At 43.4% G+C, this 24,944-nt stretch overlaps 1 protein-coding gene across 2 annotated transcripts in view; it reads right to left on the bottom strand.

The window, feature by feature from the left end:
• The window catches only part of LOC137375147 (claudin-15-like), a 51,542-nt gene that overhangs the window by 3,880 nt on the left and 22,718 nt on the right, over positions 1-24,944 (bottom strand). The window contains exons 1-4 of one of the 2 annotated variants that reach the window (XM_068041836.1): positions 18,894-19,470; positions 9,411-9,575; positions 3,650-3,731; positions 676-780 (exon numbers count right to left, since the gene is read on the bottom strand). In XM_068041836.1, coding sequence (XP_067897937.1) covers positions 676-780; positions 3,650-3,731; positions 9,411-9,575; positions 18,894-19,110 — 569 coding nt within the window. In that variant the 5' untranslated portion in view covers positions 19,111-19,470. Of the gene's footprint in view, positions 1-675; positions 781-3,649; positions 3,732-9,410; positions 9,576-18,893; positions 19,471-24,944 lie in introns of those variants that run through there. The other variant, XM_068041835.1, reaches the window with a different exon arrangement.

Here is a 24,944-nt window from a genome sequence, read left to right as displayed (position 1 = left end):
CATATAGAGCCTATTCATAGTGGGGCTTATATAAAACCATGTCGGTGTGAAGCCTGTAAAGAGCCAACTCATCATGAGGCCGAGAGAGCTAACTCGCAGTGAGGTGACTATGCGCCCTACTGATCGTGAGGAGAGTGTAGACAGTACTTATATAAGGACTATATGAAGCCTACTTAAAGTATAGACCCTAAGTATAAACTATAGGCTCTACTTACCTTGAGGCTCGTACTGTCCTTACTTATACTGAGGCTGGCATTGGGCCTATCCACAATATCACAGTCATTGTTGCTATGTTGATGTCATGGCTATGCATTCTATTTTTATCCTATCATGGCAATCCCTTTATTGAATTTGATTTAACAGTCACACTGTGAGAATCATAAGAACATCTGAAAAGAAGGTTGGAATTCAGAAATTTGAAACTGTTATCCAATCCACTGACATGATGTTGACCTAATAGTCTACTGAGTGTCTTTATTTCTTTAAGCTTTTGAGTGCACTTTCATGCTAATCACAGTTGGAGTCTTGGTGTGGAGAAATGGAAATCTCAACCATCCAGTGTCTGCTTCAAGCATTCCTGAATCAGGTACAAGTATAGGGAAGCCATTTCATGAGGACAAAGATGCAGCATATGAGGTACAAGATAAAATGGTCAACAAAAAAAAAAACACTTGCCTAGTTTCTGCATTTCTTTTGCAGGAACAACACAATAATGCACCTCCCAAGATAAGAAGAGCTGACCCAGCCCATCCGATGTAGAGGGCAGACCCCAGCTCATACCTGCAAATAAAGAAATCATTAGACTCATATACTCTTAAAGGTAACTATTTTACTAACTAATTAGAACTATCTGCCCAAGCTCCGATGATGTCCCAAACAATGGGTGCACCATCCGGTATATGTTACTAACTTACATGGACCATGAGGGTCTCAGGTTTGATTGCCAGTCTCTGGATAATATGATTTAGGGTGCTGCGGTTGGCCATCAGGCCTCTGGACAAAGGGCTGGAAAGATCAGGCATCTCATTGCTATCCAGTGTAGGGATGTCGGGTGAATACAGGATCATCAACAATAGCAACTTCCATTTATATCGCACCTTTACTGTAGTAAGACACCTCAAGGTGCTTCACAGGAGCAAAATTGGACAAAAATTGACACCAAACCACATAGCAAGTCAGTAGGACAGGTGACCAAAATATTGGCCAAAGAATTAGATTTTCAGCATCAACCTAAAGGAGAAGCGAGTTAGAGAACTGGAGATGTTGAGGGAAGTAATTCCAGAGCTTGGGACTTAGACAGCTGAAGGCATGATTGTTATGGTGGGGTGAAGGAAATCGGGGGTGCTCAAGTACTGGAGCGACTCTGAATTCTCGGAGGATTATGGGGTGAGAGGATGTTACAGAAATAAAGGGTGGAATTTTATGCTGGTGATGGGGGTCTCGACGTCGGAGGAAACTGAGGCCAAGATTCCCGTGTCACCTCTTGTACAGAAGGCCCGCCGAAATTGGTGCCAATGAGGCACTTAACTTGACAACAGCCGGCCTTCTGTAAAGAACCCGCCGCCGGAAGTCCCAGCCTTGCAGAGTTGCCGGCCAATCAGAGGCCAGCAGCTGCAGCGCCACTGCGGAGGTGGTGGTTGCAGCTATAACTACAGCGACCAGACACCGGGGAACAGTGCTGGAACCAGGCTTAAGGTAGGTCAGGGTAGAAGGAGTCTCATGGTGTGGGGATCACAGGGGAGGGAGGGTTGCAGCAAGGTCAGGGAGGTGGCCCTCAGTGGGCTCCCCCCTCCCATTCCTGATGCCGGGTCCTTCATTCAGGCACTAAGTACCTTTGAACGAGGGGACCGCAATCCCCCCCGCCATTGCCCGCAGCTGGAAAGCAGCCTGCACAGCTTTAAGTGCCGTGCTTCCCGTGCAGCGATAGGGCCACATGCCACATGGATAATTGCAGCTGCAGCGGAAAGAGACTTAATTCGGGATTAATTACCCAGTTTAAGACCTCAATTGGCGGTGGGGCGGGAGGGCCGATCACAGGTCATTGTCCTACGGACTAAATTTTGGTGGAGGCAGGATGGTGACGGGGTCACCCACCGCCACCATCCCACCCGAATTCATGCTCTCCCCACCTCAAAACCTGCCACGGGGGACACCATAAATTTCCACCCAAAGAATGGTGAGGCCACGAAGGATTTGAACACCAGGATGAGAATTTTAAATTCGAGGCGTTGCTGGCCCAGGAGTCAATGTGCCAGTGAGCATGACTGTGACTCTCGGCAACATTCACTGTCTCGGCTCACAACATGGTGACCGGCCACTTGGAACAAGTTGGTGGAGGAGTATCCCAGCAATGGGGCAGTGAGGAGGACAGCAAATTGAAACAAATTACCTGTGTTGAATAACAAAATATTTTTTATGAATATTATCATTTGCATTTACTGTCAGAATATCTTTAGTAGGCTTAAACTCAAAAGGGCACAATCTTCTCCTTGTTTCTGACTGTATTTTCACCAGATAAGACTATATTACTAGGCAATAAATGAATGTAACAACAAGGCCTAATTGAACAGTCAGCACCTGCTGATGTAAAGTTGATAGATCCATAGTTAGTGTGTTTGTCATTCTCATATTTGGTTTGGAAGCCACACCTTTTAGCAACATAAGCTGGTCAACTAGCAAACACAGTGTGTATTTATATAGAGCCTTTTACCACCTCAGGACATTTAGGCACTTCTCAACCTTCCAGTTTCAACATGGTGTTCGACAACTTCAGATCAGAACCAAGCTGTTGGTAATGATTCTGCTCCTGCCATTGACACTCCTCTGGGCCCATCTTCTGCTTTCTTGCTTGTCCATTACCACCTCATTTTGCCTTGCACCATCATCTGTTTTGTTATTTAATCACTTCTACCTTCCACCTAATACAGTTCTTTCTCTTTTCCCTTATTTTTATTTTATTTTAGAGATACAGCACTGAAACAGGCCCTTCGGCCCATCGAGTCTGTGCCGACCAAGAACCACCCATTTATACTAACCCTACAGTAATCCCATATTCCCTACCACCTACCTACACTAGGAGCAATTTACAATGGCCAATTTACCTATCACCTGCAAGTCTTTGGCAGTGGGAGGAAACCGGAGCACCTGGAGAAAACCCACGCGGTCACAGGGAGAACTTGCAAACTCTGCAGAGGCAGTACCCAGAATTGAACCCAGGTCCCTGGAGCTGTGAGGCTGCGGTGCTAACCACTGCGCCACTGTGCCACTCTGCACTTGCTCAGAAATTGTTACGCCTCTAACGTTTTCCAGTTCTGAGGAAAGGTCATCGACCCGAAATGCTAACTCTGTTTTTCTCTCGCCACAGATGCTACGTGAGCTACTGAGGGCTTCAAGCATTTTCTGTTTTAATTGCTTATGAACGATATTGAGGTCTACACCTGTAGATACATTTCACCAAGTGCTTACTCCCAGCAAATATCTTTGCCCTATCCATTCCGTTTCTAAGTTCCTGATACATTCCAGACAGGCCAGGTCCCATTCTGAGAAGGCACACTTGAAAAATCCACCCTTAGTTCTCCTTTAACATATTTGGATTCTGAAATGAATAAAGCTGACAAGACTACTCTTGACTGAAATGCCATATACATACTTTGTTCCACCATAGGTGGGATTGTAGAACTCCATCGTGATGTTGTAGGCATACCAGGAAAGAGGCACTATCGCACACAGACCTGTCAATCAAATGGAAAGAATACATCAAACTCCAGAAAAAACAAATACTGGTCAGAAATGTATCAATTGATTTACTTAAGTGCTATTTAAGAAGAGAATGATGGAGTCAGAGAATGGTTACAGCACAGAAGGAGCCCATTCAGCCTGTCATGTCCATACTGGCTCTCTGCAAGAGTAGCTCAGCTAGTCCCACTTCCCTGCCTTTACCCAGTAGCCCCACACTTTTTTCCCCTTCAGCCGCTTATCCAATTCCCTTTTGAAAGCAATAATTGAATCTGCCTCCACCACATTCTCAAGTAGTGTATTCCAGATCCTAACCTTTTGCTGCGTAAAGAAGTTTTTCCTCATATTGCCTCTGGTTCTTTTGCCAATTACCTTAAATCAATGTCCTCTGGTTCTCAATCCAATGGGAAGTTTCTCTCTATCTACTCTGTGTAGATCCCTCACAATTTTGAACACTTTTATCAAATCCCCTTTCAACTGTCTCTTCTTTAAGGAGAACAAGCCTAGCTTCTCCAATCTATCCACATAACTGAAGTCCGCCATCCCTGGAACCGTTCTTGTAAATCTTTTTTGCTGCATCTTGAAAGCCTTCACATCCTCCCTAAAGTGTGGGGCCTAGAATTGGACACAATTGGCCGAAGCAGTGTTTAAGAAAGGTTCATCATAACTTCCTTACTTTTGCACTCTATGGGCTGAATTTTATGCGCCCCCCCCCAAAGAGAGTGATGGTGGCAAGGGGGTGGTGTAAAATGGAGTGGGAGGCTCCCGGAGCCCTTCCCAACCCGCTCCCACCTCCGCCGCCACAGGTGAAAAATGGCTTGCCCGGCCCAAGCCAATCAAGGCCCTTAAGTGGCCACATAAGGGCCTTCGCCTGCCTCCACGGGGATTTTACCCGTGGTTCGTCAGGCGGCCAAGGCCCGAGAGAAGACGCTTGACAAAAGCAGGCTGTTCTCTGACAGCCTGGGGGGGGGGGGGTGCCCTCATGATCGAGCACCCTGTGCCTGATGGAGGGCCACCCCCACTGCCCCAACCACCCCCAACACTCAACACGCCCCCGCGTCCCCCCAGTCGACCACCCTTGCCTCACCGGGGCCTGACCCATCACCCCCGGCAAAGTAACCAAAACTTACCCTTGTTACGGGCTCCCCGACACCTTCTTCTTCAAGCTGGGCTGTAGCCCCAGCAGTGGCCACCGCTCCTGGTGGCACTGGTGGGATAGAGCACTGCCAGCCTGCTGATTGGCCGGCAGCTCTATCAGGCGGGACTCTTCCTACCTCAAGCTCACATCACTTAAAGCCCGGAAACCCACAAAATACAGGTCGGATCCCCAAGAGAGGCGGAAGCAGGTTCGCCACTGTCTTTTCAGTCGGTGACCGGCTCCCATAAGACGAGGGTTAATTCCTGGCCTATGCCTCTATTTATAAACCCATGATCCCATATGCCTTTTTAACCACTTTCTCGACTTGAGCTGCCATCTTCAATGACTTGTGCCTCTCCTCATTCTTCCTACCAAAATGTATCACTTCACATTTCTCTGCATTAAATTTCATCTGCCACAGGTCCATCCATTGCACAACCTGTTTATGTTCTCTTGAGGTTTATCACTAGCCCCTCACAGTTCATAATACTTCCTGGAAATTTTTATATTGGGCCTTGCACACCCAAATCTACATCATTAAAATATATCAAGAAAAGCAGTGGTCTCGTATCCACTGCTGGGGAACCCCACTGTATACCTTCCTCCAATCCGAAAAACAACCGTTCACCGCTACTCTCTGTTTGCTGTCAATCGACCAACTTCATATCCATGCTGCTACTTTCCTGATTATTCCATGGCTTCAACTTTGCTGGCAAGTCTATTATGTGGCACTTTATCAAACGCCTTTTGGAAATCGATATACATCACATCAACTGCATTACCCTCATCAATAAACTCAATCAAGTTAGTTAAACACAATTTGCCTTTAACAAATCCATACTGGCTTTCCTTAATTAATTCACACTTGTCCAAGTGACTGTTAATTTTGTCCCAGATTATTGTTTCTACAAGCTTCCCACCACCAAGGTTAAACTGACTGGCCTGTAGTTGCTGAGTTTATCCTTACACCATTTTTTGAACAAGGGTGTAACATTTGCAATTCTCCAGTCTGCTGTCACCACTCCTGTATCTAAGGGGGATCGGAAGATTACGGCCAGAATCTCCACAATTTTCATCCTTACTTCCCTCAACATCCTCTGATGCATCCCATCCGGTCCTGGTGACTTATCAAGTTTAAGTGCAACCCGCCTTTCTAATATCTCCACTTTATCAGTTTTAGCATATCCAGTCTCTCAACTACCTCTTCTTTCACTGTGACTTCAGTAGCATCTTCTTCCTTAGTAAAGACAGATGCAAACTATTCATTTAGTCCCTCAGCCATGCCCTTTGCCTCCATGTGTAGATCCCATTTTTAGTTCCTAATCGGCTCCACCCCTCCTCTTGTTGCCCTTTTACTATTTATATACCTATAGAAAATTTTTGGATTTCATTTTATGTTAGGTACCAGTCTCTACTCATACTTTCTCTTTGCTTCTCTTATTTCCTTTTCCACTTCCCCTCTGAACTTCCTATATTCAGCACGGTTTTCACTTGGATTATGAACCTGACATCTTTCATATGCCTCTTTTCTTGCTTCATCTTATTCTCTATCTCTTTCATCATCCAGGGAGTTCTGGCTCTCGTTGCCTGACTTTTCCCCTTGTGGGAATGTACCTCGACTGTACCTGAACCGTCACCTCTTTAAAGGCAGAAGAAGAATCAGGGATGATCTGATTGGGGTATTTAAAATTTTGAAAGGATTTGATAGGGTAGATAAAAGGGAAACAATGTCATCTGGTGGGAGAATCAGGAATGAGGGAACATAATCTTAAAATTCGAGCTCAGCCATTGAGGAGTGAAATCAGGAAGTAATTTTCAGACAAAGGGCAGTAGAAATCTAGAACCTTCTCTTCCAAAAGGCTATGGATGCTGGGACAATTGGAACTTTAATGACTGAGATTGATAGATTCTTGTTAGCTAAGGGTATCAAAAGATATGGAGCAAAAGTGGTAAATTGCTTTGATGAGTCATGATCTAATTGAATGGTGCAGCAGAATCGAGAGGCTGAATAGCTAATCCTGTTCCTCATGTTCTGATGTGCTTAGATTTCAATTTACCCAAGGCTGGAATTGAGGCAACTTTGCCTTTTGAAGTCATTTCTGTTGGGTTTGCTTCAAACCACAATGTCAGCATTGAACAAGTTACTGCACAAAGTGAACCCTTGTCCCCACTCAATTTCATCCTCTCCTGAGGGTGCCGACTCTTGCCAGGTCACCTTTGGTAACTTACCCAATTACCCACTTTTTTTGATGCAAGCTTATAAAGTGAGTGTTACCAGGCTATATGACACAAAGGGCATCATTGCCATAAACCCAATCCTGTCCCTGCCTGATAGTGGTTAGGAGTGAGAACCCCAATTTGCCCTCCCTGATCCAGGAGTAGTTAAACCTATTGCAGAGGTTCTGTCATGGCCCCAGCTATGGTCAGGCAGTGCCATGGTTGAACTGGAGATTGAACCAAAGACCTTCATGGTGTGTTTGGCTGAGTTCTGTACTGAGCAGCATATTCACCAATGAATGATCCCATTTTTTTTCTTTAAAAAACCTGCATGTTTGCAAACCTGTCACAATGAATTCACCCATTATTTTAAAAGTTGGATTCTAAATTAAGCACTTAACCAGTTCCAACAAATAATAATGGAATACAGATTATGGGGTTAATTTTGAGTGCTGAATCTCCGGTAAGTGGGGCGGGGTCAATGCTCCTGGTTCATGAATTTCAAGTTATTAAAATAAATGGCTGGAAAATCCAGTGGGCTTGCCAACCTCCCATGCCCACTTCTACAATCAGCACTCGAACAATTAAGGTCCTAAACCAGGGCATCGCCTCCAAAACTTACCCGTGTCTTAAAAGATCATCAGATTAAATTCATGATGTAAATACTTAACGTTTATGGATCTGACCTGTTAAACAAATACCGAATCTTGGTGACAGATAATGCTCTGTATGACAGGGTAAATTCACCAATCCCTCCCTCTCAGCTCTGTGCTTAAAGGGAGCACACATCGGAGAGGTTGCCAAGACTCCAGCACTCTCGGTCCTATTGGCCACAAAGAACATTTGACACTTACCTTGGGCCTCACACCTCTCTTGCTCATCGATAACTCATTTTATAAAAGTGATTCTTAAACTGGCGCTAAGCCCCCAGTTCACACATTTAAGGGGCCTAACACTTGTTTAGGCATCCATCCGGGATGCCTATCAATTGGTCCCAACCAATTTAGCGGTTAGACCAATGCTGGTGCACATTAGGAGCAGGCCACATCCCACTGCTAAATAGTTATGTTTTGTGCTTGGAAAACTGGTGCAATGCATAACAATTCCTGCCCCAAAGCATCACATGACTAATAAGAAATATGAGCCATGAAGTATATGGTGAATAGTTAAGTTTATCTCAAGCAATGAATAATCAATTTAAGCTACATCCACATGGAAGCTGATGTTAATGTTAAGTGAAACATCCAATACAGATGTCAGTGTATTCTCTGAAGGAACTAACAACTTCCTTTGATCACAGGCTCTGTATCAGTTGTCACTCACGTGGCGTGGCAAGTGGTTCAAAATGGGCTCGCATTGCAGAGAGTCATTTGAATCCCACTTAGGGCACTTAGGACTCAGTTCCTGTTAGTGACAATTTTTATGATCTGGAACAGACTGCATGACAGGATGGTGGAAGCAGATTCAATAGTAATTTTCAAAAGGGAATTGGACAACTACTTCACAAGGAGCAATTTGCAGGGCTATAGGAAAAGAGCAGTGGAGTGGGACGAATTGGATTGCTGTTTCAAAGAGTTGATGGACCGAATTCCCTCCTTTTGTGCTGTATTATTTTATGATTCTATAATTGCTAACCAGGTTTCAAGAAGAAGCGTTCAGTAAAGCTTACTCATGGTATCAGCATTTTATTACTAAGCTGTCATTTCAATTATAACTAATAATTTACTTGTTATCTGCAGTACCGAATATGAATCATATATCTTATAATGTAATTTGTTGACGACTCCCCACAGACAGTTGTCATATAAGTACTCAGTTTCACATTTTGAAGTTAAGGGACAATTCCACTCCAGAGACTTGAACGCATAGTCCAGCTGACACTCCAGTGCAGTGCTGAGGGAATGCTACATTGTCGAAGGTGTCGTCTATTGGACGAGACATTAAACCAAGTCTGCCCTCTCAGGAGGACAAACAAGATGGCACTATTTCAAAGAAGAGCAGGGGAATTCCTGGCCAATATTTAACCCTCAACCAACATGAAAGGCACTATATGAATTATTTTGTAAATGTGTGCCCTTATCTCGCCATCCTGCAGCATATGTAGGGAAGTTTTGGGTCAACAACCTATGCTTTTCCAGTATTGAAAAGTTTGCAGTTTTCTTATGTGTTCTTAGTGTGTCAGGCTCCATGCCAAATAAATTCTTTAGCTCCACTCAAAATGTTTTATCAGCCATGGGCTAGTTGTTCCATTTGTTCAGTTTGCAACTCGCCATTTAACTGGTTAACCCATTACTTTGGAAACCCTTGTAATTTTACTAACCTGCTAGAATGAAGACAATTCCACCAGAAAGGGCAACCTTTCCTTTTACCTTCTCTTCCATGCTCCCAATACTGGTGCATTTCAAGCCAAGTAGAGCCATCAGTGTCGCGAAAGCTCCCAAAATGATGGCGATGATCATCAGAGCACGGCATGCTTGTATATATGCTGCAGGGAAAGGAAATGTTTTAGTGTTGATCCATCAGTACAGCTCCTCTATATAAGTCACCACAGCGTGCATAGACAGTTCTGAAAGCCGGTATAAACAGCAATTTTTTAACAGTCCTCAAAGAGAACTTCCTTCTTCTTCTCTCAGTTACCAAATCCTGCCCATATTAAGGCAATCTAGGTCTATCCTCACTGCTGACCATAAGAATCCTATGTGAAGAATTTGGATGATCTCAACCCATCTTCAAGTTGCCACAACACTAGTCTATCCCTTTTAATTGGAATTGTCTCTCTATGACACCACAATGATGTGAACTGCAAGTATCATATTGGTGCAATAGGGACTGCTCCTCTGAGGCTGGAAGAGAAGCACCTTGTTGGGAGAATGTAAAGCATTCTACTCTGATTCTGACTATGTTCTGCCTGCCCTGGGAGTGGTTCACGCTATCATGACAACCAGAATTTCCTCTGGGAGAGGGTGAGGTGGGTCTCCCAATCGGCTGCTGTAAAATTGGTGGTAATCCCATCGCTGCATATATCCCAGGTATCCATGGGCCTTTTGTTGAAGGTACAACAGTTGATTCATAGAACCTGGCGTAAGTGAAAAATGGGAAAGTGTTCCATTCCTCAACTGTTGAGGAACATCAAAGTAACCCCCCAAAAAATCAAAATAAAGTTATTTATCCATCTGACTGGATATGAGACAATAACATTTTCAAAATTTGGGAGTACAATGATGAAATCTGCTGAACAGAAGGGCAACATTGGGTGAGCAGCGAGTCCTGAAGCCCACATTTTAAGAAATCCTATGGTAATCCAGACAATGAAGTCGAGCATTGATTGGGAATATTCTAATTTGGGTCCTTACATTTCCCTTTAAATTCTCAAAGCCTGAGCTACTCACGTAAGGAGTGACTCTGTGATCTCATGCTCTCCGTGGGAAACTACACTCAAAGGAAGCATGAACTGGAGACCATACCACAGTGTAGCTCCAATTCACCACCCATTCTCATATCGAGTGTGACCACCTTTCAACTGGGAGTGTACAATGTTGAAATCATCCCATGTAATCTTTTTAAAATCAATGTTACAATGGGCATTGTTCCTTTAAATGTTGTTCTTCCTAAACTCTAAATATGACCTCATATAAATCATTACATTTATGATGCAGGTTAACAAGGGCATAAAAGAAGCTAACCAAGCACTAGGGTTTATTTCTAGAGGGATGGAATTGAAAAGCAGAGAAGTTTTGCTCAGTTTGTATTGAGCCTTGGAATACTGTGTACAGTTCCGGTCATCATATTGTGAAAAGGATATAGAGACACTGGACAGAGTGCAAGGATGATACCAGAAATACAAGGTTACACATATCAGGAAAGAATGAACAGGCTGGGTCTCTTTTCTCTTGAAAAGAGAAGGTTCAAGGGTAACCTAATAAAGGTCTTTAAAATTATGAAAGGTTTTGATAGACTAGATGCGGAGAGAATGCTTTCACTTGTGGGGAAGAGCGAAATGAAAGGCCATTGATAAAAAATAGTCACCAGGAAATTAAAATAGGGAATTCAGAAGAAACATCTTTACTCAGAGACTGGAGAGAATGTGTAACTCGCTAACAGAGGGGGTGGTTGAGGTGAATAGTATAGATACATTTAAGGGAGGCTAGATAAACATATGAGGGAGAAGGGAGTAGAGGATTATGCTGATGGAGTTAGGTGAGGAAGGATGGGGGTAGGTTCGAGTGAAGCATAAATGGACTAGTTGGCCAGAATTTTATGCTGGACGGAGGGGAGCCGGACTCTGACGTAAATGTCGGCGCCGATCCCACTCCCACCCAGCCCGGGGATCCGTCCGATATTTTACGGGTCCCCAGGCTTCAATTGGCCTGAGGCGGGACTTCCACCCACTTGAGGGAGGAGGTCCCACCTCAGTGAGCTGCTGGCCAATCAGCGGGCCGGCAGCTCTTAGTCTCAGCAGCGCCACCGGGAGCAGTGGCCACTGCTGAGACAGCAGCCCAGCCGACTGAGGAGGACGCAATGGAACCGGGACAGAAGGTAAGTTTGGGCAGCCTCACCAGGGGAATCGGTCGTGCCCTGGTGCGGCTAGGGTGGTCATTTGGGGGGAGGGGGGGGTGTGCCTTGGATCCCGGGGTTGGGTTGGGAGGCGGGGGCGGCCCTCAATCGGGCGCCCTGTGCCTGATTGCCAGCACCACCCCCCCCCCCCACCCCTCCCCGCGGTGCAGAAAGGCCGACAGCTATAGCTGGGTGGCCTTTAACGTCCCCAGCACCCCCGCTTGCCGCAGGTAAAATACCCGTGGAGGCGGGCGAGGGCACTTAAGTGGCCGTTAAGTGGCCACTTAAGGGTCTTAATTGGCCTTGGGCAGGTGGGCCGCTTCTCACTTGGTCGGAGGCGGAATCGGGGTGGTTAGGCCTCCCGGAGCCTGCCGCTCAATTTTACACCACCCCCATGCCACCATCCGACCCGCTGGGGCGGCGTAAAATTCCGGCCGTAGGGCGGAATGGCCGTTTCTGTGCAGTATATTCAATGTAATTCAATGTTTTGCTTTTGTGTGTGTGCCCCCCCTTCTCTGTCTCTCTCTCTCTGTCTGTCTGTCTCTCCTCCTCTACCCTCACTGTGATTTCAATGAGCACATCTCCCTAAAATGTATAAACTACAAAATGGTATAAATAAGATAAATCCAGGGTATTGCATTATGGTAAAGCAGACCATAGAAAAAGGCCATTCAGCTCAACCAGCCTGTGTTGGTGTTTTTCTTCACATGAGCAGTAGTCCTAGTTCCATGTGCATGCTCTCTTCCCATATTCCTTTATCCCATTTCCTTCAGCCACCTATCTGACCTATTCGTAAAAGTTGACATTATCTCTGCTTCAACTACTAATTATGGTAGTGCAATCCACAGCTTCACATCTCTCTGTAGGATTGAAAGGCGTAAGTTTAAATGATTACAAAGTAAATTCAAAACTGATTGTAAAATGATTGGAGGTGAAATTTAACTTGGGCGGTGACATAAAATTGGTGATAGTGAATCTGCAACTCCTTTTACACGCTGCCTGATTTCATTTTTTGCTGTAAAATCAATTGGTGAAGTGTAATGCAGATACCTGATTCACTGTTGCGATTTTACTCCACACCCAAGATGAATTTCATGCCCAATGTTCTTACTCAAAGGATAATAAAAAAACTGTCGTTGTAATGGAGTTAAAGGTAGTAGTGGTGTTGGTGGTCAACATTAAGTTGGACTCTTATAATCGGTAGATGAGGGCCAATGGATCAAATGACCATTTCTCATCCTTGACTCTTTCTTATATTTTTGTATCTCCTATTCTGAGTCACTTTTTCTAGGAACACAAAATAGTTGAATTCCTTGCCTCCATCAGTCACCTCTCATTCTGGTAATCTAAAATCCAAACTTGGTATCATCTGACCACTATTACTTCAACTGTCTCTTCTTTTCTACTCTTTTCAATCTTGTTGGGGTCTTCCACTTTGGGCATGGACCCTTCAATGATAAACACATAATGGAGTGAATGGCCTCCTGTCATTCTGTATCATTCTAATTTTTCTGAGCCTGCAGCAAACTCATGACATTATTATGTGCAAATTGACTATCAGCTTTTTTTTTTCGCAATCTGCTGGTAATTTATCATCAATAACACTCACTGTCCTAGTTGTTCTCCATCTGTCATTGCAGTTGCATTTGAATATTCATTTATAATCAAAATAACAATGTTTTCTGCTTAAGTCCCACCCCAACATGCGCATACACACATGAGCACATACATACTCACACACACATATTTACATATGCAAACACATGCAATACACACACATACATATGAACGCATGTGTAATTCATACATGCATACAAACTATTTTACAAATACTCCCCATAAATGATGAGAAATTATACTTGGTAGGCCAATAATATATTTTTAACGTGATAATTTTGGAAGTAAGGCACCGCCACTGAAACAGGAGTCGAACTAAGAATTCTGTTTCTTTTTTGATGCTTTCTCCAGAACTGTGATTAATAAAACGATCAATAATTCAGTTGATAAGAATTGACAAGGAAGGTAATTTGGTTTCCTAGTTTCATTCATAAATGGCATTAAACTACACCCTTCTGACTATAACAATGGTCTTTCACCTACTCTTGTGGGACGGTTATCCAATAAAACTGCACCTAAAGAATGATTAACATTCTTCAGCAACACCTTCAATTTAGTGAGCTTTCCTTCTCCTTTTTTGGTCATTTTCCTGATAGCTTAAGTCATATAAACAAAGACACCAAACCTGGCAGGCAAATATTTTACCTGTCTCCATGATCAAGCCTCAACTTTCGCAATGTAATTGCTCTCAGTGAAGGCTTGACTCAATGGTATGGATTTTCAACTGGCATAATCCCGGATCAACCATTTTATACAGAAATGGCCCCCACCTCCCATCCCCGATCTTCATTTCCATAGAAGTTAATGACAATGAATACCGGGGTGTTTCTATATGGGGCAACTGATCTGTAATGCCAGTTTTACAGCCAAGTGCCAAGTTTAAGATCTAGCCCAGCATCTTCCATCTGTATTCTTCGACGTCTCGTAAAATCAGATTTTATATTTCATGGAAGCCTTCTTGGCAATGTTTGAGGAGACCACACTACAGCAAATACATGGCAAAGTCACAGAAAGGGAGTGTCAACCACCTACATACTAGTTATTGTTTGTTAAACAGCTAGCTACTCCATAAGGTTATTTCAACCAATAAGGACAAATATCTCATAATTCTGCTTATGGGTATCTGACCAAATTGAGCTCTCCAATCAACTTCTGTGTCTATAACTAATATTTCCTTAGAGGATAGGCTTCATTAATGGGGAAATCATGATTTTGTAAATTCCTGGGCCAACCAGGAAAAGATCACATTCACAATGTCTCCTAAAACCACTAGATAAACCTGTGATGCAGCTTGGTGTTCCAGTGTGTTTAAACACTGAATTTGGAGTGCTCTGGAGCTTGGCACATGTCTAGGATTAAGCATGTCATAGAATCGTAGACTTACTGTAAAGGAGGAGGCCATTTGGCCCATGCCTGTGCTGGCTCTTTGAAAGAGATACCCAATTAATGCCATACCTCACTACACTCCTTCTCATTGCACTGCAATTTTTCCATTTTCAACTGTGTATCTAACTCCTCCTGAAATTTGGTATAGTGGTAAATATGATGAATGCACATCAAAGATACATCAAGTAGATATTTTATTGGGGAAGGAATTTTCTGCCACTATAGCATGGTTGACAGAGGATGAAATGTGCAGGTAAATTCAATGATCCTCTACTACCTACGATATGCCTTGCTTGAAGGAAGCTATGGTCAGAGACAGTGCTATTGTAGTCCTAATCCTCGAACTCATGTTACCTTTGAATGAGGTTCAACAGTGGAAGCATGGACTCACTCAATTTACCCTTTAGTTATCACCACAGCCAAGGCTACTGCATGAACATTAATATTGTCCACCAGGGGTGATAAGCAAGCCTAGCAATGCCTGATGTTGTGTATTCTACTGATGGACAAGACAGTCATGGACATCTGATCCAGGTAGAATGGAGGCTAGATGAAGGAAAGAAACCAATTTGAAGAGTTTCTCCCTCCTTGTTTGACATGAAGAATAACAGCTGGATTCCTGCTTTCAGAAAGGATGTGTCAAGATCTGTCTGTGGCTGAGAGGTCACTGTAGGAAACATCCATCTCACCCATGGCATTTGGCAGTCCTACCTCTCCATATGTTTCTGGACCTCAATTCATAACCTGAGAGCTCCGCCATATTGTTGCAACTGTTAAGTACCTGGAGCAGTGCCATACAATCTACAAAAGAACATAAGAACAAAGAAGGCCAGAGAAAAGACTCAATGAGCCATTGACTATCCATTCAACTGTATTTTGAATGCTCCAATGTCTTTGCACCTACAACTTTACCTGGAGGATTATTACATACATTTCTCTCCCTTTGAAGACAGAAGCTTCCCAATACACATCTAAAATTGCCTGTGATTTACATTTATTTCCTTTAGGCTTACTAACCTAATTGACTTTGAAGTAATATTTTGGTTTTATCTTTTCTGTACCATTTAATGTTTTATGTACTTTGATAAGTTCCCCTCGTAATCTTTTCTCTCAATGTCTGATCTCTCAACTTTCTTCATCTCACTTAAACTTGGGATAATTCTTGCTGCTCCTCTCTGCACCTTGCCCAATGCCTCATGTTCCTTTCTGTCGCACAATTAGCATTGTACACTCCAAGTGCGATCTGACCATTGCACTATAAGACCTAGACTATAACCTCTATAGACTTGTACCCAATAGTCATAGAAATATTCTCACATTCTACTTGCTATTTTAATGGATTTACCATCTCATTTGAATGTAAAAATAGTGGAAAGTAACGCAAATGCAGGTTGTCCTGACTAAACTAAAGGCTAGAAAACTTAATATGCAAGTTATTTTATTAGAAGTAGATTAGAGCAGGCAAGGTTAAGCAGAGATTTCATAGAGGTATACAACTTTATGTAAATAGAGCAAATAAGGAGAAACTGCTTCCACTGGTGGCAGGGTTGATAACCAGAGGACACCTGTAACCGCATGGGTTTTCGCCGGGTGCTCCGGTTTCCTCCCACAGCCAAAGACTTGCAGGTTTATTGGTAAAATGGCCATTTTAAATTGCCCCTAGTATAGGTAGGTGGTAGGGGGAAGGTGGGGATGTGGTAGGAATATGGGATTAATGTAGGATTAGTATAAATGGGTGATTGATGGTCGGCACAGACTCGGTGGGCCGAAGGGCCTGTTTCAGTGCTGTATCTCTAAATAAAATTTAAAAAAAATAAAAAAATAACTACCAAAAGAACCAAGAGGGGAGATGAGGAGAAATCGTTTTATGCAAGAGTTGTTACGATCTGAAATACACTGCCTAAAATGGTGGTGAAAGCAGATTGAATAGTAACTTTCAAAAAGCAATTGGATTTATAATAAAAAACAAAATATGGGAGGACTTGAAAAAAGAGAAGGGGGATTGGGACTAATTGCCTAGCTCTTTCAGAGAGCCAACAGAGGCACAATGGGCTCCTACTGAGCTGTATGATTCAATGATTAATCCCAATGGAAAAGTAGCATATGCAGCAACATTTAAGCATGTTAAGTGCTTAAATGTGAACTTGGCCAAGTGGAAGTTGTTCCTTTAAAACTCATCCATTTGCCTGACTGTAATAAGACAGAAAGCTGCTGGGAAATAACTGCCAAAATTGTCAATGTCTTTCTAAACAGGTTACATAAATCAGCTGAGCTGCAGTGTCTTTACTTAACAATTAGGCCGACTCTTTGAGGTTAATTAAAGATTAAATCTGTGCAATAAAAGTCTAAGAGTTAATTAATCTTAGGTAAATGTATATAGGTGGAACTAATTTCAAGGAATTGAGTAAAGATTCAGTCTGTTCCAAAAAAATACTAGATCCCATGAAAATCTTCACGTTTCTCACTTCAGAAATGTGGTTTGAATATTTTACATTATCTGCATGACATGTTTAGTTTCTTCCACAAGGTTTGCAATCCACATCTACAATGCTGTTTTTGAGACCTCCATTTTGATACTGTACTTTCAGGACTCCTGAAGCACTGGTAAGACTCGCAATCAAAATGGAGGTTAAGAACTGTCCAGTAACGTTTTGCCCTTTTTGTAAACCAACGGAAGTTTCAATAATCATTTAAATAAATCATTCTAAAGCAAATATAATATTTTTACTGATACTTTTGTTTCTTCAAAGGTTACAAGTGGTTTTTGTCACTAGTTGGTTCCAATTGTTAAGACTGTGATTACCTACATACACCTCGTGTGGTCTTGGAACATCTATCTGATTTTAACTTTTTTTCATGAGGTAACTTTGTTCTATAGGACCGAGAATCAGGTTAATGGATTAGGAGGAGCAAAATGTTGCCATCATTGTTGGTCTGTGTGGAAATTTAATCCAATAAAAATAAACATTGTCTCAATTGACATTAGCTGTTTGTCTAACTCCAAGCTACAACATTCAGAACATCCTCGCCCTTGGCAAGGATTTGACTGAGGGTGTTAAATCAAAGACTCCATCGTAAGACATAACTCACTGACACCTACTTTGGTTGGTGTTGAGAAAATTCACTACAACAGTTTAGTTTAGAGATACAGCACTGAAACAGGCCCTTAGGCCCACCGAGTCCGTGCCGACCATCAACCACCCATTTCTACTAATCCTACACTAATTCCATATTCCTACCACATCCCCACCTGTCCCTATATTTCCCTACCACCTACCTATACTAGGGGCAATTGCTAATGGCCAATTTACCTACCAACCTGCAAGTCTTTGGCATGTGGGAGGAAATCGGAGCACCGGGAGGAAACCCACACAGACACAGGGAGAACTTGCAAACTCCACACAGGCAGTACCCAGAATTGAACCCAGGTCGCTGGAGCTGTGAGGCTGCGGTGCTAACCACTGTGCCGCTGTGTAGGAGGAGGTCACGGAAGGTTTATGCTATACTTACATATATAAGAGATTTTAATAGTTTGTTAATTTTTAAACTATTTTCAACCAAAAAAATCAACATTACATAACAATATAAATCTATATATTTTTAAACCTACTTTGGATAGGTATCTTGAATGAAAATGACTGTGAAAGACATTTTCTGGGGGACAATAAGGAAGTTAGAACTTGCATTTGATTGCAACAGCACTTGAGTGATGGTACAAGTTTAAACCTTTCCTAACATCTTTCCTTTAGCTGTTTAAGTTTAGGTAACAGGCATTCGTTCATTGTTCAACAAAAAGTAGTATAATTTCCTTCCATCGCCTTTCACCAATGTCACTTGTCAGTGTAAAAAAGCATGTTAGTTCTAAAAGACAATTAAAAGAATGGAAATTTAAAGGAAGATTCTCAAAGGTGTCAATCTTAACTTGAAAGAAAGTCAGTTGGATTAAAGAACATTCTTGTCCAATTATTAATCTATTATTTTTTAAAACATTTACTGTCCTTGGCTAGCTTTTTGGCCGTAGAGACACTGGTTACTTAAAATTGTTAACTAACATGGAATTTACTCATCGAAACTAAGTTCCAGCCACTGGTAAACCGAATTTAAAAATAGTTATAAAAGCAATTGTTTTGAATGGCAGCCATTGATAGAATATTAAGTTGCCCTTCTACCTAGCCTTTCAACCATTAAATATCCAAGGATTCAGGAAAAGCAATTCTACTGTAATTATTAAGAATAAAGCACCTACAAGATAGGCCGAGCATGGTCTCAAACATTCGGCAGTTGAAGACGCCAGTACTATCCTGGGCACAGCTTTTCCACAGATTCTCATACAACCTGGAGCTTGTGATCACACTCCCATAAACAGTGGAAATCTTCCAGTAATTGTTCGCCAATGTGGATCCAGTAAGCATCCATCCTGCTAGCCCCATCAGGAAACCAGTAATCTCAATAGCTGCTGCCATAGTCAATCTTAATAATAAAGTCTTGTCCCAAGGTGAAAGCCACAAGAAAATGATCGCCTCTTGTCACGAGCTTGAGCACCAGGAAACCTCTCACTTCAATTTCTGACACTCTTTTCCTCTCTGTCGCTCTGCGTGCTTCATAAAGGCAACCCAACCTTCGCTCTCTTGCTCAAAGACCATAAAATGATAAGGTGGCACGTAAACGGCAATAACTGGGTGTGACCTTGGGTGGATGTGTTAATTACTAAGGGATGGAGTTTCTTGGTCAAGATCGTATCGATTCTACCATTATGTTGAAAAAAAAATCAGCAAAAAAGAATGCTGGAATTACATTATTTTACATACTTGTGTATATTATACAGACAGTTATTGACTGCAATGTGGTGCAATAAACTCTTTGCAGAAAGAAAATATTTGAATCGTTATTCAGACAAGCAATGAACCATGGGCTAACAAAGTTTAAATATTTGGTTGAAACAATGCCTTGACTTTTAAGTGAGATCTTTACTATTCTTCATAAACATTGTGCAATGAACAGAAAGACAAATGTTGCACATTGATTCAATTGCAGCTTCATATTTTTGAGAGAATCACTTTGCCTTTGTTAGTTTCAGTACGTTGGAACCCTTGAGTCAGACAGTTAAGTTCAGTTAATGTTTGACAAGATATTGATCTGCAGTATCAATACCACACAGGACTTTCAGTGAAACTCGGCATTGAGAATGATACTCCAGGGTGAAGAGATGATTCACTTTGGGAAAGGATCTATTATCAAAATGCACAAAGGCTGAATAAATGTTTTGAACCTATATCTATGTTGCAATAATTCTAATCAGTATATGTATTTTAAAAATAGCACAGGGAAAAGTTGAGAAAGACTTTGTTAAAGGTTTCATGATAGAAAAATCTAATGTTATGGAGATTGGGTGGAGCAGTGGATTCAAGAATTATATTTTATTCTATGGGATCCGGGTTTGAATCCAATTCCCAATAGGGAGAGTGAAAATTTTCTTTCTAAAATTGGCTGGCAATCTCCTCTGTCTGAAGAGTTTGGGCAGACTTAAGCTAGTCCCAACTGAGTGAAAAGTTCACAGATTACTAGTCTCTCTCACAAAGGGCTTTAGAAAGGTTGATGCAGGAAGTGGCAATGTTACCGTGTAGTAATAGAGTGTTCGTTGAAGTTATGCAAAATGTTGGGGCAAAGTAAAAGAGGTTTCACTTTATCCAACCTGGGAATATTTAATACCGACATAGTGTGACAAAATGAGAAAAACAATATAATTCCCCAGAATGACATTCCTCAACTGGATGAACCTCAAATGACTTTCCCTTCCAATAATAGAAGTATAAGGAGTGGAATCCCCCAGTGGGCCAGTTGGTGAATACATTGTGATAGGGAGCCACAACAATCAGAAGTTCCCATGTTCAATCCCTAGTCTGTGCTAAGTTTTCTGATTTCAGCGGGAGCAGTCATGGGGACATTACAGTTGCCCTCTGTGCCCCAGGCTAGCGAGCTCTTGATTGCTATCCAATGATCACCACCACTACCAACACCCACCCCCCCTATCCCTACGCCCTCCCCCCACAACACCCTTCTGCAATGGGTGTGTATGTTTGGACATCGGGTGAGATAGCATCAGGCTTGGTCAATTAGTCTGCTGACACACACTGCATCGGCTCACTTGGACAAGGTACTGGAGGTGGTTGATGACCAGGGAACTGAAGTGCTGCAAAAACATACATCTTAAAGAAAAGAGAGAAGAAAATAAGAAACAATAAAAGAAGGAGGAGCAAATGTGAAGATTCCATCTTCATCATAGATGCAATACCTAAGAAGTACCAGTGAGCGTAAGAGATCAGCTGGGTTTGTCCTTTTGCACCTAGACAAGCGATGTGGTCTGACACCGCCATTAAAAGTGAGTCAATTTCTCTTCTGGTCATGCTTGTGTCAGGGTCTGCTGCATCACCGGAGTACAATCGGATTCCTCAATATGCCTTTAAAGGTGTTCCACTTGTCCTTCACTGAAGTGTTTTGAACAATCCTTCCATCCTGTCCCAAAAATTAGCTTGCTTAAGCAGTTCCCTCATTTGAAGTTAGCCCCTTTGAATGGATGTATTCCTGGACTTCATTATTTCCTGAGTCCCAGGACAGTTACTATCCCCCAAGGATGCCACTAATTCCATTCCCTATGGGCTATCTGAGTCACTTGATAGTGTCAAGCCAAGATGTGCATTGCTTCTTATGTCTTCCCTGTTTGACTGGGCATGAGTAGATTTTAAAGTTTTTGCTTCCCCTTCAGGATTTTTTGTTCTGAAGACATAGTCAGGAATTCAAGTTGCTAACGAATAAAGCATGACTGCTCAAGGCCCAGTGTTAGGAAAGCTACAAGAAGCATTGTCAGTCTTGGTTTGGTAAGAACAAGTGACCCAGACAAACAGCATGCAGGAAATGGAACTTGTGCCATCCTTTACAGTTAACAAATGCAGAATGATTTTATTTGACGTACTCTGGGATTCTGTAATGCTGAAGACTAGAAGACAGGTACATATAATTTTAAGGGAGCCAATGAAGGAGATGAGGGAATCACTTAAGTAAATCTATTTTGAGAGGGGAAGATTGTTCAGAAGCTCAATAAGAAAGTAAAATTTGCAGGTGAAGCCAAACTAAGAGAGGGCCATTGAATCTGAGGAGTTAGCTCAGGAATTGCAAGATGTGTTAAATCTAAGTGAAGGGAACAATGACAGATGAAATGTAGTTTGGATAAGGGTGACGTTCTGCATAAAGGAGGCACTTGATGACTGGTTGAAGATGACTGGTTGAAATAGTTATGGGTGAAGCTGAAGGAGATCGAGAGCTTTTAGTAAGCTCAACTTTTAATATTTACAACAGCAGAACAAGAATCAACAAAGCAATAGAACGCAGAACTGAATGCAGCCAACATAGCAGAATACGATCCAAGAACGGCATGAAACTGTAGCGAGGACAACTTTTGGAGATGCTGAGTTTCATTCAGAAATTAGGGCCTTCTCTTTTTTCCGAATTCCCAAAATGAAATCTCGGGCATCTGTGAGAAGACTTTGTGTACTGCCAATCTTAGAATAACTGTCCGCAGTTATCTGACTTGTCTTTATATTTCCCAGTTCCCAACTGAGCCCAAACCCAAATGCTCCCGACCTGAATGTACAGCTGCTCCTCCAATAGAGCACACTGCATGTTGTTATGAGAGCTCAACCAAGTAACAGAAGATATTGGGCTGAATTTTATTGGGCACCGCTGTCTGCGGTGGCTCCTTTTGAACTCGGCGGCGCGCCAGCATTCGCCGGCCGCCGCCGAGCCCCCGCAATATTTTGTGCGGGGGCTCATTAGAATCAAGGCGCCGAGCCGCCCTCCCCATATTATGTGGGAGAAGTAGGACATTTGGCGCAGTGAGAGTTTTTGACAGTTGTGCAGCAGGTGCTGGGACCCGATTTTAAGCGCCCCAGCACCTGCTTCCTGACAGCTGTCAAAGAAATACTTATCTGACTGCTGAAGAGTGGGGCTGCTGTCAATCTGGCAGCAAAGCAGAAAGTGCTGCAGAAATCCAGCAAGTCAGGCAGCATCTGTGGAGAGAGAAGCAGAGTTAACTTGTCCAAGTTCACAGACCTGAAATTTAACTCTGCTTCTCTCTCCACAGCCTGACCTGCTGAGTTACCCCAGCACTTTCTGCTTTGCTGCCACATACTTAGCCTGCAGTGTCCCAGTGTGCTGTGAAGTCGCCATTCTCTTCTCCCACTCAAGTGTAGACGTGCCGCACCTGGGTGAATAATCTTAATTTTGCACATTCCAGGATGTGATTTAAATAGACCATAAAAGGTATTACAGAGGTTTACAGAGAACACACGGACACAAATGGGAATGCACAGGTGTCACAGCAATGTAAATATGTCTTTCACTAAATGTTCCTCATCAACATGTGTGTCCTTTTCTCTGTGCGAATGATGCATGCCGGCATGTGGCGCCAATGTCACATCCCTTTGCACCGTTGGCCTTTCAAGAGAGCCAATGTGTGCAATAACATCATTGCCATGCCACCATTACTCATGGGCATCTCCATGGACTTAGTGACATGGACATTGGCTCAGTCAGCTGCTGCCTCTGATGGTTTACACAGGGATGCTACAGGGATGTGGCTTGGTGCACAGCAAGTGAGCAAGGATGATGTGTGGCTTGCAGAGCTCATGTCAGTTCCTATGGAGCAGACAGCCTTTGTCTGATAAGCCACTTCCGTATATCCCTAGCTCACTGCTAGCCCTGCGTGCAGAGCCTGGGTGCCATCTGCCCTCTCATGCATCTTTCATGTTGTAGGTCCTCAATGTCCTCATAGTCTGAGGAGGAATCCTGTTGACGTCACTCCTCATCATGCCAGGCCTGGCCCCTATTTGGTGCGTAGTTTGCAGAGCAGCAAAGAAAGGAGCTGGCCATTTCAGCCGGTGGTACAGGGCATCACCCTATCCATCCAGGCATTGGAAGCACTCTTTCAGCATGCCGAACTCCTGCTCAATGGTGGCTCATGTAGCTCAGTTGCTGGCGTTGTTATCTCTCCTCTTCAGCAGTGGTGGAGTCTCTCACTGGTGCCAGGAGCCATGTCTGCAAAGGATAGCCCTTATCTCCAAGAAGCCACCCCTCCATCTGAGCCAGTTCAGTGAATAGCGGTGGCAGCTGGGACTGGTGCAAGACCCAGGTGTCATGGCAGCTGCCTGAGAAGAGGTTACACATTCGCTGCAAGCATTTGTGGTGATCACATATCAGCTTCACCTTGATTGAGAGAGCTCCTTTAATGGTGATGTCTGCAGGTGGTAGCCTGGCAGTAGGCCTGATGGCCACATGAGTGCAGTCTGTGAACATTACAACCTATGGTTCTTCGGCAATGGTGCCAGAACCACTGACCCTCTGGGCCTGGCTGTGAGAGTCCGTCCTGAAGCGGACATCCTCACTGGCCCTCCGGTGCAGGGCATTGGTGACCTCCCTGATGCAGCGGTGCACTGCTGACTGTGTGACCCCACAAAGTCTCTGGTGGGCCCCTAAAAAGTTGCAGAGGCATCAGGGTTAAGAACCGCTGCCACTATGAGGAACAAAGTCATGGGATGTCCACTGAAGCCCATGGGCTTCAGGTTATCCTTGAGCAGGGGACAGAGAGGTGGCACCACTCTCTCTACATGTGCAATCTCCTCTGATACTGGTGCTCTGACATCCGATGGCATGTCATGTGGGGGCCTGTAGATGCACGACAATCGTAATGGCGGGCTCCCCTTGGGGGCTGCTGCTCGCGACTGGGAGCCTCTACGTGGATCGCACCTGCCTGTTGATATTTCCTCTGACGCATACGGATCCTCAAGTGCAGAGGACCACACAATGTAGGATCAGCCATACCTATTTCCATGTGATAAATAAAGTTGAACCCAGCATGAATTCTAAGGTTCCTAACAGGACATGGATTGGTGTTGACGGGTACATTTACTGCTTTCCTGGATCAATTATTTGGCGTGCCATGGCATTGCCCATCTTGGCCAACACTCAGAGTGGGACAGCATGACCACATCAAGATCCTACCACCTGAATCGATTGCCCCCACCATCCATAAAACCTTAATGCTCCTGCCCTTTCTGGCACCATCCCCACACAGGGTGCCTAGTGTGCCATTGCCCTCTCACAAACACAGAGCAGACACTGTTAACAGAGGGATGGTACATGGTACCTCCCTTCATGCCAGCACAGCTTTCCCTCCAGTAATCCTAGACTCCCTCCCTCTCAGAATGTAGACTGTGACCCCTGTGTATCCCCCCTTCCTCTCTTT

This window comes from Heterodontus francisci, chromosome 11 (genome assembly GCF_036365525.1).
Source record: "Heterodontus francisci isolate sHetFra1 chromosome 11, sHetFra1.hap1, whole genome shotgun sequence".
NCBI classification, from domain to species: Eukaryota; Metazoa; Chordata; class Chondrichthyes; order Heterodontiformes; family Heterodontidae; genus Heterodontus; species Heterodontus francisci.
The sequence above is the reverse complement of the archived record's forward strand: the minus strand, read 5'-3'. Positions and strand labels throughout refer to the sequence as shown.